Genomic DNA, 16,168 nt, shown 5'->3' with positions numbered 1-16,168 from the left:
AGCATGAAATGTTTTGGGAAATTTAGAATCTGAGGTCATCTTGGAGCTACAGAGGACACATTTGGTCTACAGCCAGTTTTTCTTGCATGAATTCCCTAACCATCCTGCAACCAGGCCAGGAAGTAGCTGCAAACCTCCCTGAGCCAGCGGAGGATGGTAACCCATGAGCCAAGGAAACCCACACTCACAAAATGATTCAGACTTCAGGTCATGAGAGAAGTCGTGAGAACGTGGATGTAGATTATTTATTTATTTAGGATTGCGGGTCTTCTTTGAAAGATGTATGTGTTTTTCAGTGTTTAGAGTTAGTCGACAACTTAATGATATGTTGCTTTTGTGCATAAAAGCGTTTAGTTCTAGACTTCTTGTCATAAACTGTCTTCTGTTCTATTTCTATTTTTTCTTTTAAAAAAAAGCTTCTGTTGTCTGCTTAAAATTATAGTTATTTGAAATGTCCCAAAGGATAATAATTATCAGTCTTATAGCGCTGGTTCAGCTCAGGCGTGAACAAACAGATGGTGACAAGATCTGCTCGAGCTCATAAACAGAGAAATGCCAAGCAGATATCTGTTCATGAGATAACGTTATAATGATGTTGTAAAACACACGCATAGATATGAAGCTGAAGTTTCTTTATTCAGCCCATTTACAGCGCGCTTATCAAATCGATGCTTTAACAAGCCAGCCTGAACATTGTCTTGTGATATGCATAAAAGCTTGGCTGGTGGCTTCTTTCTTTTTCTTTCACCTGCTTCAGAACCACAAATTTAGTTGCAAAGGCTACAAAACAAAATAAAAAGACTGTCTGTTGTTAGTTTGTTTGATTAATTACTTCGTGAGATTAACATGAATGAGCGTTAGTGACCTTTCCCAAGGGCCGGACACATTTTAGACAAGTTTCTTATTGTAAAAATATGTCATTTATCATCGCTGTGATGTTTCCCCATGTCAGATCACAGCGCAGGCCGTGCTGTATTATTAGACTGGGGGAAGTTTTTGTGCATTCACATGCTCGTTGGATGGTCCCATGTTTCAGTTTTGGTTTTGTTCATGTGCTTTTGAGTCATGGTGTAGGAACAACCTTGACACTAAGAAGGAGATATGTGGCATTTTACTTATCAGAACATGTGAACCACACGCTGGAAGCTGTTTCCAGTTTAGTGTTAATAATTAATGGTTTTTTATTCAGGCTTACTACAAAAGAATTACAGTTATAATCAAAAGAAAGCATGGCCTCGTTGAACTCTAAGGGTTTACATATTGGGACATAATAAAAACATGTGTCTTAAAATAAGGTAAGTATAACGTTAGGTGAATGACAAAAGGTGACATATTACACCACATGTTTACTTTTGTTTGATAAAAACTTAGCCGAAATGCAAACGCACCATGGGGAAAAGTAATAACACGCTAACTGCTTCCATACGGATTAAGAGGGGAAGTAGCAGTCAGATGCTGATAATCAAAGACCCTTGATTAACTCATGATCAGCAATTGTGATCACCTCTAAAAAAGCAGACATTCTGGCAGTTTCTGCTTTGGAGCATTCAGGTGTTTGTAAATGCAACGCCACAATCCTGCAAGGAGTGGAAGTCCAAAGCAATCACAAGGAGGTGTTTGGTGAAACACCCTTTGTGTGACTGCTTTCCTCAGCAACCTACAGGAACCACTTTTCATCCAGTTAGAAATACACATTTTTTACTCATGACTGGTGGTATACACCACTCTGAATCCAGTCATTAGTTATTATTAATCTATGGCTCTCTTCCTAGAGCCTCTTTTGATCTGTCTCCTTCTCCTCCCCACCACCTGATCATGGCAGATGGCTCCCACCGCCTGATCCTGATTCTGCCGGGGATTTCTTCCTGTTAAAAGGGAGTTTTTCCTTCCCACTGTCACCGCTTGTTGGGATTTTCTCTGTATTATTTTAGGATCTCTACAATAATAATAATAATAAAGACTTTAAGGCAACAGTTGTTGTGATTTGGTTCCAAATAAGTAAAATTGAATTTAAATTTAAATTGAATTTAATTGAATTGGTATGATGTCCTGTGTGCCGCTCAACTCTTACATGAGGAACCATAATATGTTACAGTTTTGCTTTCTCTGAGAGTCTCAAAACAAAAGCATCGCATTTCCTTCCACCCACCATGTGTCCTTCCATGTGCTGGTTCAGGCATATCGCCTACTTTTAATAGAATCAGATTGCACACCAATCTGTTTATAGGACACAGACTTCCTAGGCTTCATTTAGTGCAGATAGTTAACAGGATCCTGGCAGAAGTGCTAAAAAAGATAGCTAGCCAAAGCCCTTGAGGAGTTTGGCTGAATGAGCAGATAAGTGGAGATGAAACAGAACAAGTACAGCTGTACGTGGAAGTGGAATAGAAACAAGGCAAACTTCTCAGTAAATGGTTCACACACACTCACGTACAAACATGTCCAGGAAAATTCCCACACACTCACACAGACTAACAAACATTCGGAGCCGTAGAGAATAAAGTCAGGACTCCTTTTATGGGTGTTGAAAACAAAGCGAAGGATTCAGTTTTAAACAAGTAGTAAAAGTTATGATACGCCGAACCACGAAGAGGCCGTCAGTACTCCCCCTCCCTCCAGCACCATAACCAACCCCCACTCCCCCAGCTCTTCTCTCCATGCTACAGCCTAGTGTTATTAATGTATTGACTTGCATTATTGATGCATGGCATTATGATAATGGCTCTGAGAGCACTCATGGGGAAGGGGGAGTGAGGGTAGTCCAAGAGTGGGGAGGGTGTAGTGGGACATAATAGGGGCAAGGGGGAGTGTGATGGTGGCGGTAGGGTTTCAGTACACGACTGCAACAGGCCCACATAAAGAGGGAGGACAATAGTCCACCTCTGAAGACAGAATTAAACAAAAAATGTGAAGGACCCACATTTGACACCATCAATTTAAGGCACAACTGCACACACAGATTCATCGGGTTCTCAAATGACACGACCTTCTTTTCTTCTCTCCATCCGTCCGTGTCTGTCTGTCTCTCCCTATCTCTGCTGTAATCTCTGCATCATCAGAGCATTCGCCGAGGTTGGTGGGCCAGTGACGCAGACCAAAAAAACTTGATACGCTATCAGACACTGAACAGCAGAGGGTCATGGCAGACTGCATACCAAAAGCCTTCTGTCTCCTACAAGAGACTAGTTTATTTCAGTTTGCTTTAAAGATGGGAAAACAAGAAAAAAATCTACAGTAAACTGCACACATTTCACCACCTTGCTCACAAAGCAGGTAGTTGAGGACATAACCCTCAGAATTAAAGCACTTGTTTTCTTTTGCTTTATCTTAAAATATGTCTTTATCGAAGCAGTTCACTTCCATCTTATTTACCATTATCATAGATACTCATTGCTGCTGTTAGTCTACAGATTAGCAACCTGATCTTTATATTTGCTTTATGCAGTTTATAAAAAAAATGGTACAATGCTTTTCCACAGTTTCCACAAAAAGTATTTATTTTGTTGAACTTATTTGATATTTTTGCATTAGCCAAGGACAAACTGCAACTCTGCAAGAGTCAGAAACTGGAAATAAAAAAAACAACAACAACAACACATTTTTGGCAGAATTTATGAAGTTAGATTCTGCCAAGATAAATTCACCAGTCTCTAATACACACATACACACACGAGCTGCTCTTACAAATGGGTCTGTTGCATAATTTAGTGGGTTTCCCAGTTCTCTATCTAGCCGAAATACAATTCCATAAAACATGCAATATTGATTGTGTCCTTTGCATCTATATCTGTCCTGGAAGTTTTGCACATATACTGCACTACATATCATTTACAAAACATTTCAAGTAACGATGATAATTTTCTAGAAACATCCTTTTATGAAATACTGTTAAAGTCCTTTCTTGTTCCTAGTGACCTCTTTGCATTTATATGCCCACCAGGAAAAATAACCTTATAGCTTAATTCCCTTGTCCCAACTTGATTTTTGGAAGACTGAATCCTACGGTGGCCCCAAGAGGTCAAACGTACTGAAATCTAAGAAAAAGGAAAAAAAACAAAACGCTAAAACACACAACAAAAACAACAACAAATAAACAGAAGCTGACACAAGACAACAAAAGTGATTCGGGGGAGACGTTAACGTGACAGAACAGCAGTGGAAGTGACAAAAACCAAAATGTGCGAAGGATTTCACTAAGATGTGCTTGTTGTGAAGGAAAAAACATTTTTCTACGTCTGGGTTGTTTTATTCAACTTGTTTTTTTTTCTGCATCCACTGTGTTTTGTGTGCTTTGTAATCACTCTCCCCAAGATGACAATCTCACTCATTAAAATTAATAAAAAAAATTAAATATATTTAGAAAGCTAAATGAAATATTATATTTTAAATATTAAATATAAAAATAAAGACTTGAAACCTGCTCATTAAAAACAAATCACAGTACAGTTATTTGAATAATGCCGAATATTAATTCATTTAAACTAAAGTGTGTAGCTAATGTTGACAGCTTAATAAGGGTGCAATAACATCACTGGAGCGGTTGCAGATGCTGGAAAATAAGATGTACACACTCTTGACTTATTTGGCTAAGTGGTATCACTAACAATGGGTAAATACAATAAAATTAATCACAACAGCAGTTGCCTCAATAAACTTTAGGTAATGACCTAAAGTCATACTGTAGGTCCCTAATGGCTTTAGGTACTGGTTAATGAGCCTGACTGCCATTCAGCTATTTGCAGAGGCCAACTGAATGGGCTGTGGAAATGTTCAAAAAGAGTGTGTAGTTTCTTATAGCAAAGGCTTTGTCAGAATGTTATCTGTATTTATCTTTCTGTTAAATGAACAGCTTTCATGTCAGTTTTCTTCTCTCTTTCTTCAGGTGAAACCTTCTCAGAAAGCATAAGCCACACAGAGGAATGTCAGCCCTGCACGCAGTGCTCAGGTCTATTGCGCATGCATACTCCCTGCACTGACTCCGCCGACGCCATTTGCATGTGCAACTATGGTTTCTACCTGGATGAAACCTCGCAGAATTGTCTACCCTGCACTAAGTGTCCTGAAGGTCAGGGAATGCTGTACAGCTGTGAAGATGACCGTGACACAAAGTGTGAGAATTGCACTGGGGACACCTACTCGGACCAGGAAAGCTTTTGGGAGCCTTGTATTCCTTGCAGTACCTGTGATGAGGTGGAGGAGTTAGAGTCGTGCACCCCTTTCGGCGATACGGTTTGCCAAGGTAGGACATATTAAGTAGCTCATATTGTCAACATGAAGTCTAATGGGTCAAATGGCACATGTATATACAGTTAAAAAAAAGTTTCATGATGTATTTTAAAGCAAACAATCTAAACCAAACAAGCTTCTTGGCATAACGCCCTGATTGTGTACTCGGACTAGTTCTTTATTTAAGTGTTACTTTCTCAACAAGCTGTAAGTGTGGAATTCACGTTCCATGTAAAGTCAGACACCTGAGCACCACACTCTCATTATGTTTAGACAATATAAGTCTAAACCCAGTACCTCTTAGCTTTTCCATTCATCAAATATCTATTCAGCAATCAAATAGTGTAAACTCAATGCATTAGGCACGCAAACTGAGCATCAGAATGGGGAAGAAAGTGACTTTGTGGTTGTTGGTCAGAGTATTTCAGAAACTGGGGTCTATTGGGATTTTCCTACACAATTATAAATATCTGGAGTTTACAGAAAATGGTCTGAGAAAATATCCAGCGAACATCAGTTATCTGGGTAAAATGTCTTGTTGATATCAAAGGTCAGAGAATGGAGAATGGTCAGACTGCTTGGAGCTGATAGAAATCACCAGTAATTCAAACAGCCACTTGAAAAAAACCAAGGTATACAGAAGAGCATCTCTGGACCCACAACGTTTAAAATTTGAAGCAGATGTGTTACAGCAGCAGAAGACTGCACCGGATGTAACTGTTGTCAGTGAAGAACAGGAAACTGAAGCTACAATTCACACAGACTCACCAAAGCTTGTGATGCTATCATGTCAATATGGACCAAACTCTCAGAAGAGTGTTTACAGCACTTTGCTGATTTTGTATTCTTGTGATGTGATAAGACCATTCATATAGTTATTTGTCAGCTATCTAATAAATGGCTTTGTGAGGTGACCTGATCTAAATACCAACCAAGTTTCAGCTTCTGTGCCGAGTAAGGATGAGTGATGAAGTGTGTCGCTCAGGGTCACAACGATCTGAATGAAACTACGTGAGCACAAATTCGCTGTCCGACACTGAAAGAAATGTACAACACACTTGACATCCACTCTGTCAGCCTCATAATCAGATCATCTAAGTTCGACACTATACACATTGTTGGCCCATCGACCTAAATGCCACACTGAAGCTTGTCTCATTGTCTTCAGCGACTCATCCCAAGAGAGAAACAAAGACCACACTCTATGTTGAGGGTTTAGAAGAAGGTCATTTCTCTAAACAGGGCTCTGAATTTCTTTTATACCATTGCACCCTGTGGGTATCACACTCCAAATCAGGAATTCTGTATGACTGGAGTCACTGCTCATTCCAATGATCTGATGCCTCAAAGATTAAATCAACGCTTTTGTGAGGTGACAATAAAAGGAGTCTGTTGATCAGCCAAGCAGTCTGTTGGGAAAGTGGTTTGAAGGATGTTGTTATCACAGTGGCGAACACAGAGCCAGTCTGAGGCTAAAGGGACCCTTTTGTACGTCCTCCCATGGCACTCTTTGGCCTAGGAGGGCTTTTGGTTTAGCCCATGGGGCCAAATAAAAGAAGAGCCAATAATGAGTGAGAAACTAATGTCGAATGTGCTTGGTATAATTATAACAGGACATAATTTTTCCTGTTTATTCAAAGAAGGCACAGTTTCTCTTGAGTGTTCCTGTGTCCCACTGCAGTATTTGGGCGATTTTAGCATTAATCAGAAATTGTTGCTGCACTAATTTGTTTAGGCTGGACCAACACTGAGTTAGACAACAAATTTTAGATTTGGATTACTAGTTCTGTAAATTAAAATTAAAATGTGTGTAAGGAGACACAAAGAGTATATCAGTAGAATACCCATTCTTAAATTCAACCCCAATCCCAAAGAAGCTGGAATGATATTTTAATGTAAATATAACAAGAATGCAATGATGCCAAAACTCATAAATTACTCAGAAAACATATGTTTGAAATGAGTAAATGTACCATTCAACACTCTGAGGTTGAAGTTGCGATATATGCTAAACCTAAATCTAATCCTACTTTTGGGAGAGCTGCACCAACCATTGCTAGCAAATAGTGCCTTGCAATATCAAACTAAAACAAATACCTGAATCCCAAATATCCACTGAAACTATCTAAAATATAACACTAAATGTGATTCAGAATATTTTTGCTTTTGAATTCTTATCTATTTTTTTGGTGTAGGACTTATATACATCAAACTGCCAAGAAATCCAAATAACTCCACTGTTATAATGAAAACCGGTATGTAGTTTAAAGTCTGCACTTTCAACAAAAGTTGAAACTCGGGCTGTGTCTAGCTGCTAGGTCATCTTAAACCGGTCATGTGATATGTTGGTGTGTCTGTTCACTCCAGGGGGTAAAGAAGAAATAAGGCTGTTGTGTGGGGCGATCGTGGCTCAAGAGTTGGGAGTTCGCCTTGTAATCGGAATTTTGCCGGTTTGAGCCCCGTCTTGGACAGTCTCGGTCAGTCTCGGTCAGTCTTGTGTCCTTGGGCAAGACACTTCACCTGTTGCCTACTGGTGGTGGTCAGAGGGTGGCAGCCAGTGTCCAGCAGCCTCTGTCAGTGCGCCCCAGTGGCTGTGGCTACAATGTAGCTTGCCATCACCATTGTGTGAATGGGTGGATGACTGAATGTGTAAAGCGCTTTGGGGTCCTTAGGGCCTAGTAAAGCACTATACAAATACAGGCCATTTAATGACAGCAACACGTCTCAAAAAAGTTGGGAAAGGGACAACAGAAGGCTAGAAAAGTAAGTAGTTCTGAAAAGCTGGAGGAACATTTTGCTACTAATTGGGTTAATTAGCAACAGGTCAGTGATATGACTGGGTATAAAAAGAGCAGAGGGGAGAAGCTCTCAGGAGTAAACATGCAGAATAGGACAGACTGATTTTCCTAGAGTATTTAGCAAAGAATTTCAATATTTAATCATCTACAGTGCATAATATCATAAAATGATTAGGAAAATCTGAAGAAATCTCTGTGCGCAAGGGACAATATTGAATGCTGATTAACGTTAAGCCCTAGGTGAGCACTGTGTTGAAAACAGGAAGGACTCTATCATGAAAATCAATGCATTTGCTCAAAAACACTGCCAGAAATGATCGTCTGTGACCACAGTTCACCATGTCAACCATAAATGCAGGTTAAAGCTCTTTCATACAAAGAAGAAGCCATTTGTGAACATCAGCCAGAAATGCTGCCATCTTCTTTTTCTCGACCAAAGCTCATTTGAAATAGACTGAAGTAAAGTGGAAAACTGTTCTGTGACCAGATGAATAAAAAGTTTAGTTTAACTAAAAAGCCTCTGACAGTATCGCTGATGGTATGAAGGTGCATTAGTCTCTATGGAACTGACAGCTTTTGCTTTGGAAAGGTACAATTGATGCAGATAGATATACACCAGATTTAAAGCAATATATGCTCCCATACAGACAACGCTTTTTTCAGGGAAGACCTTGCATATTTCAGCAAATCAGTGGTAAATTCCATTAATTCCTAAAGCATGGCAAAGCAGTAGAAGAATTACCAAACATACAATAGAAACTCAAAACCATGATGATATGGATGCAGGTGTGTGGATATGAAATAAACCAATAAATAAGAAGCATTTAGTTTGGACTTTTTTTTAAATTTCAAATAACCTACCCGATACTGTGAGGAGTCATGAAACTAGAATGTGTGAAAACAGAAGCAACACAGAAGACTAATCAGTCATTTGTGTCTGCCAGGCTTTAAAAGAACCAGAGAAAATACAGAGAGAGAAGTTTATTTAATAAGCAAAAGCAGACACGACATATATCGCTGTTCTCTACCAAGTGCTGCGCTGCTATTATCTCCCACTGAGGATGACGCTTTAAGGCAGCTTGAATCAGCTTGTGGTCTGAAAGCAAAGGGTGGTGTTTGGAGAGATGATTCATCCGACATCAAGATATAAGAAGCCAGAGCCCCAATACGAAAAACATCCTTTAGATAACGAACAAAGCATACATCATGATGAATGTGATTCCGGCAGAATGACTTACAGCTCACTGTGTATGGGCTTTATTGTCATATGTTGTTCCTCACTCTAACCCAATCATGTGCCTTTTATTTCGAACGTAATCTTTTTACCAAAGCAGAAGCGTTATCAGCGCATACAAATCTGTAGCAATGCCAGACGTCCACATCCATTAATGCTGCGGATTTGTGCGACACAGGCCTGAAGGGTAAAGTCAGGGAGGTGGAGGGAATGAGTGGAACACACAGACCACTAAAGACAAGTCGTAACTTGAGACGGTGGAGACGTAATTTAAATCAAGGTAGAAGGACCAGAACATCAGCTTGACTATACTGGGGGTTATTTTCCTTTATAGATAAAACTGGATCTTCTGCTTTACTCTTTGGATTATATTTTCCTTCTCTTGTGTTTAATATAGCAGGATAAATACTCAGCTGACATGTGGGGTGAAATCCAATTTCCTCCAGGTCTAGCTCCACAGGGATTAATGCTATGTTTTGTGTCTTAGGGGGAATAACTCACTCTCTTCTTCTATCTCTGATGGCTAAACATGGTAATAGTGACCAGACTTATGTCAGGGTAGACCCACAGAGTTGGAGATTTAAAGGCAAGATCCTTATCTAAAGAATTGTGATACGACTTCCACTCTTTTGCAGGCCAGCGAGCGATGTCAAAGGTTAAAGGGCATGAGAGCCTTGTATGTGGAGAGGGGTGGGGGTTGTGGAGTGATCAGGCAGTATAAGTTCCCCCCTGGGGGATGTGTAGGGAACAACATGATATAATTCCTCACAATCCTTTCAGGGGTCACAACAACATTGGGACAAGTAAAGTTAATTAAAACCGATGTTGATAACAATCCTGACAAGGTGACATCTACTGATGTGCATTATTGCTGTAGGAATACCAAATGCTGGCCTTTTAATCCCCAATTTCATATTAATATAATGAGAAAATGATGTTAGTACTAGATATATTTGCTTCTCTCATTTTACTCATAGCCTCTACAGCATTTTTCAGTTTAGTTACTCAAAGAAAGTGTGCAGTCGATGCGTGCATCATTCATCCAGTTAAGAAAACCACAGAAAGCTGATTCTGCCTGATTTAGATTTATCGTAACTTACAACATAACCAAAACCCCCCTTTTAACCCTACGCTGTCATTTTCCATGTAACCTGATGTGCACCTGAAATGTAACCGCACGTCTGGTCCAGGCAGCACGCTGATTGAATGGCATGGAAGGTTACAGTGTAGGTTACGATGTACAGTGGCTTGCAAAAGTATTCGGCCCCGTTGAACTTTTCCACCTTTTGTCACATAACAGCCACAAACATGAATCAATTTAATTGGAATTCCACATGAAAGACCAACACAAAGTGGTGTACACGTGGGAAGTGGAACGAAAATCATACATGATTCCAAACATTTTTTACAAATAAATAACTGAAAAGTGGGGTGTGTGTAATTATTCAGCCCCCTGAGTCAATACTTTGTAGAACCACCTTTTGCTGCAATTACAGCTGCCAGTCTTTTAGGGTATGTCTCTACCAGCTTTGCACATCTAAAGACTGAAATCCTTGCCCATTCTTCTTTGCAAAACAGCTCCAGCTCAGTCAGATTAGATGGACAGCATCTGTGAACAGCAGTTTTCAGATCTTGCCACAGATTCTCGATTGGATTTAGATCTGGGCTTTGACTGGGCCATTCTAACACATGGATGTGTTTTGTTTTAAACCATTCCATTGTTGCCCTGGCTTTATGTTTAGGGTCGTTGTGAACCTCTGCCACAGTCTCGAGTCTTTTGCAGACTCCAAGAGGTTTTCTTCCAAGATTGCCCTGTATTTGGTTCCATCCATCTTCCCATCAACTCTGACCAGCTTCCCTGTCCCTGCTGAAGAGAAGCACCCCCAGAGCATGATGCTGCCACCACCATATTTGACAGTGGGAATGGTGTGTTCAGACTGATGTGCAGTGTTATTTTTCTGCCACAGCGTTTTGCATTTTGGCCAAAAAGTTCCATTTTGGTCTCATCTGACCAGAGCACCTTCTTCCACATGTTTGCTGTGTCCCCCACATGGCTTGTGGCAAACTGCAAACGGGACTTCTTATGGTTTTCTGTTAACAATGGCTTTCTTCTTGCCACTCTTCCATAAAGGCCAACTTTGTGCAGTGCACGACTAATAGTTGTCTTGTGGACAGATTCCCCCACCTGAGCTGTAGATCTCTGCAGCTCGTCCAGAGTCACCATGGGCCTCTTGGCTGCATTTCTGATGAGTGCTCTCCTTGTTCGGCCTGTGAGTTTAGGTGGACGGCCTTGTCTTGGTAGGTTTACAGTTGTTCCGTACTCCTTCCATTTCTGAATGATCACTTGAACAGTGCTCCGTGGGATGTTCAAGGCTTGGGAAATCTTTTTGTAGCCTAAACCTGCTTTAAATTTCTCAATAACTTTATACCCTGCCCTGTCTGGTGTGTTCTTTGGACTTCATGGTGTTGTTGCTCCCAATATTCTCTTAGACAACCTCTGAGGCCGTCACAGGGCAGTTGTGGAGCTGTTTTACAAAGAAGAATGGGCAAGGATTTCAGTCTCTAGATGTGCAAAGCTGGTAGAGACATAGCCTAAAAGACTGGCAGCTGTAACTGCAGCAAAAGGTGGTTCTACAAAGTATTGACTCAGGGGGCTGAATAATTACACACACCCCACTTTGCAGTTATTTATTTGTAAAAAATGTTTGGAATCATGTATGATTTTCGTTCCACTTCCCACGTGTACACCACTTTGTATTGGTCTTTCATGTGGAATTCCAATAAAATTGATTCATGTTTATGGCTGTTATGTGACAAAAGGTGGAAAAGTTCAACGGGGCCGAATACTTTTGCAAGCCAGTGTATATTTCAGTCTAAATCAAACTTAAGGTTCCCTCTGCAGTTCAGAGGTGGTCTTTCCCTTTTCACACAAATGCTTCCCTTGACTCCATGCTCAGACCAGCGTTCCTCCCTATCCAGGATATGTACTCATCACTTAAAGACTGTGGCCTGCATGTTTAAATAGACTGTGGAGTCCAGGCCTAATGAGGAAGCTCTTTTGTGTCGTGGCAGCTGCTTAGCCAGAGGTTGTTTGGTTTCCTTGATGTATAATTCACAGCAATCCTCCTGCCACTTAACCGCATACAGTATATTACTGTGTTTGTGTTGGGGGACCCGATCCTTGGTGTAGCATGTGTTTTCAGAAAATTGGTCTCTTTACGACACATAAGGGCTCGCTAAAGGTTTTCACTTAAGAATCCGTGGTCCTGTCCTTAGGCAGTGGTAACCATACATACATACATACATTTGTTGCCTAAATCCCTCCATGGGACCAAGGATAAAATCTCTTTCTGAAGCGTCAGAGTCCTGAACTTTGTACAGCCAACATCCCTTTATTGTAGCACTTAATACACTAATCCGAGCAGCTTATCTTCGTCACGGCAAGTTAGTGCTCTACAAGGAGACAGGGCTTGTATGGTTGGCTTCGGTTACCTGAGATGCAGTGGTTTGCTTTGCTGAGCACTGGTTTGGTTTGGGAATGGAGATGCAGGGCTGGTTCTTGTGAGGCCCATCAAGCTCAGAGAAAGATGATTTCAAAATGCATTATGAGTAGGATAATGCAGCCACGTTAACACAACTTTGCAAGGCCTCTTTCGACCTTGGTTAAAGCTGTATGATTGAGCAATGATTGAGCAGGATAAAGTACTCACTGCCTGTTCTTATCATCTTGAGGTTTTGGCTAAAAGCCCTCAAAGTGGTGGGAGACAGAGGTTTTGCTCCATGACCCTGTTCTTCCTTGAGATCGTACTCAGGGCTGACGGGACATGCTGTATCTATCAACCAGAGCCTCGAATTCTTGCTCTGTGGCAGCGAGGGCAAAAAGTTTTGGCACACACACACACACACACACACACACACACACACACACACACACACACACACACACACACACACACACACACACACGCACAGATCTGGCAATAATCCAACAGGCACATCAATCACCCTTCTCAAGGTCAATGCCCTATCTAGAGCTGCGTCTTTTTTTCTTTTTTTTGGCGTGTTACCCATGCTCCACCTGTTAATCGAGGTTCTTCAGTAATAACTTGTTAGCTTTCCTGTAATCTTTGTGGCAAACGAACAGAAAAGATCCCCTACCACACACGTAACCCTGATTCCCCTGCCTCCCCTCTCACATTGGCAGAGGAGTCTGTGAACTGTCAGTCAGAACATTACTCATGTGAGCTAGTAGATGGAAATGTAGAGGTTTGTTTGCTTTTTTTTAAACCCTCTTTTAAACAGGAGATATTTTTACGAAGACACCAGAATTAACTAATAAGTTATAGACACGTATACATATGACAATGGTTTCAGTAGAGAGACACAAAAAAAGGGGGGAGGAGGGGAGAGTGATTGGTCCAAGTTCATTCAGTTATTGATAGGTTAGCAGGAGGGGAGGGGAGCAGTTTCCTTCCGGAGTTTGGTTGACCTTAACAATCGACAGGCTGCCCTCCAGAAATCAGAAAGCATAATCTACTAACAAGGACCATGCAGAGCTCTCAGGGCCACGGCAGTTCAATTCGAAGGACGAAGGAAAAGAAGCAAAAGAAGGGACGTTTCTGAATCTGCAGAGGGGGTTCTTAAATTTGAATGAATTCTCATGCGGTGCCACGGCCTATAACGGTCAAAAGCACAGTCTATAACGTTAATTTAGAATTTAATATCAACATTTTTGCAGCAATATTTTATCTTTTGTATTTCTCAATACAAATGAAAAGTCTTTTGAGCTTATAATTGATCAAACTATGATCTTTTCTGGGGTCTTTTGTTATAACTGTTTATTTTCTTATCTTGGTTCCACACAGTGGCTGAAGCGTCAGCGCTGACACACTAACATCCCGTGTATTTTTGCTTTTCAATAACGAAAATCCCCCAGACTTTTAAAATATCAAGTCTGGAGGAACACGTGCACCACTTTAATGGGTAACGATATTGAAACGGTTGACAGGCCCTTGTTTCGTTATGATTTGCTAAGCTATGATTGGATGGGATGGCACTCCTGTATGGGAGAAGTTTAGTGTTTGGTTGGCCCCATAAGGATAAAGAGCAGGCTATGAATTGGGGAAACCACGGATGACAAAATGCCATCAACATTCCCGATTTCCTGCGTCCAAGGCATCACCACATCAGTGGCTGTGAAGAATCCCCAGCCCCAGTGACTAAACAATTCACTGTCTTTGTATTGCACAGTCACTCATTGTGTTGCCAAAGCTTGGTCCCCTTCACATCCACAGGCCTGTATCTCTGTATCTCTGTATGGCTGCAGCTGACGACCTCTCTTTAACCCCTTTGCACCCTTCTCCACACAGTATGAGCATTGTAACAATGAAGGAGATCTTAAAGTTGACTGCGTCTTTTTCTTCGCTGTCAGTGTGGGATTGACTCACTTTCCTGTCATCATTCCGGAATTTGCCCCGGAGATTCCAGGAAAAACCTTCAGAGGTGATTTGGCATGAGTGAGCAGTTCTGGTGGCAAGGGTGACCACAACACTTGCGCTTTCGCTCGTGTCGTCGTTTCGTTGCCAAAAGTTCTGCTCAGAGACTCGGGCTTTTGTCCTCATCGGGATTTATTGCATGTGTCTCTGCCAAACTGAGCCTCTCTCTCACTGATATTATCTTTAAAGCTGCCTAGGGCTGAATTATTGAATAAAGAGAGACATTAATGTAATTTTGCGGCATTGGGTCATTTGTTACATTAGAAAGAAAGAAAGAAAGAAAGAAAGAAAGTGTACTTTATTATTGTCAGTGTGAGAAAAAAAAAGGCAGTTTTGTCACTTTTCTACAATTTATCATTTTGAAATTCTTTACAGGTGATAAAGTCATGCAGGCTGTGACAAGCAACTGATTTTGCATAAGCACTTCAGTTAAAGTTTCACCTTTTGACGGTGTGTTTAACACATTAAAGGTTTTACTTTGACCCAGATTTTACCTGATTGTGAATTTCCCTAACTCTTCCTAAGTCTTTTGAGTGCTTGACCTTACTGTAAAGTAAAACTTGAACATAATAGCTTTTAAATGTATAACTATTAGCTATTAAAGGAAGTTGCGATGGGACTCAAACTCCAATCTTCAAATCAAAAGCTGGGAGTGTGTTACCTCCACTGCACCTGTCTCTATATCTGGATTCTCCTTCCACCGCAACCTTTTTGCCATTTTAAGAATTTTTGCATGTGTCATTTGAAATTGTAGGAAAAAAACAGACTTGTTTCTACATTAAGGGTAGTGATCAACCAGTTGAAAGCAGCTGCACAAGAGAAAATGCATCAGCATGAGATTAGTACACTGGAAAACAAATAAAGAGCTGCAGGAGAGAACGAGATGGAGAAAGCTGGCGAGAGTGGAGCACAGGAGCAGATGCTGAGAATGCGGCCTGGTCGATAAAAGCGATGGAGTTACTCCTCTGCACTCTCGGGTTTCTCTGGTTGACCTCTACGAGTGCTGATCACTTTCTGCAGCAGAACAGTCACTCACACACACACACACACACACGCAGAAAGACGTGCCCACACGCAGGCACTCTCTACATTCATGGGTGTGTCTAAGGCATGTGTGCAGAAGGAGTAGATGGGTTGCATACAGTAGGAAGTGAGCCAGAGGCCAAAAGACAGATTGACAAAACAAGAGTAACAGCATTCTGCAGTATTTGAAGGGCATTGCTTTGTTTGTATTTGTAACAACTATTATAAAAATAGTTGTGGTTCATTTAATGAATAATGAATAATATACAAATGTCTTTTCAGGTTTTGATGTGCAGGGATTTGTGGTTGTTATGGCTGCAGTCAGGTGGAATGCAGTTACAGAAAGCCAAACTGAGCCCCTCCTGTCTTTTGTGACTAAATCATAAGTCAGG

General features: G+C 40.9%; 1 protein-coding gene across 1 annotated transcript in view; it reads left to right on the top strand.

Annotated features, from left to right (window-relative positions):
• The window catches only part of ngfrb (nerve growth factor receptor b), a 36,677-nt gene that overhangs the window by 6,026 nt on the left and 14,483 nt on the right, over positions 1-16,168 (top strand). Inside the window, exon 3 of the mRNA XM_026163027.1 lies at positions 4,883-5,239. Coding sequence (XP_026018812.1) covers positions 4,883-5,239 — 357 coding nt within the window. The remainder of the gene's footprint in view (positions 1-4,882; positions 5,240-16,168) is intronic.

This window comes from Astatotilapia calliptera, chromosome 3 (genome assembly GCF_900246225.1).
Source record: "Astatotilapia calliptera chromosome 3, fAstCal1.2, whole genome shotgun sequence".
In the NCBI taxonomy this organism is placed as follows: Eukaryota; Metazoa; Chordata; class Actinopteri; order Cichliformes; family Cichlidae; genus Astatotilapia; species Astatotilapia calliptera.
This window is presented reverse-complemented; position numbering and strand designations above follow the sequence as displayed.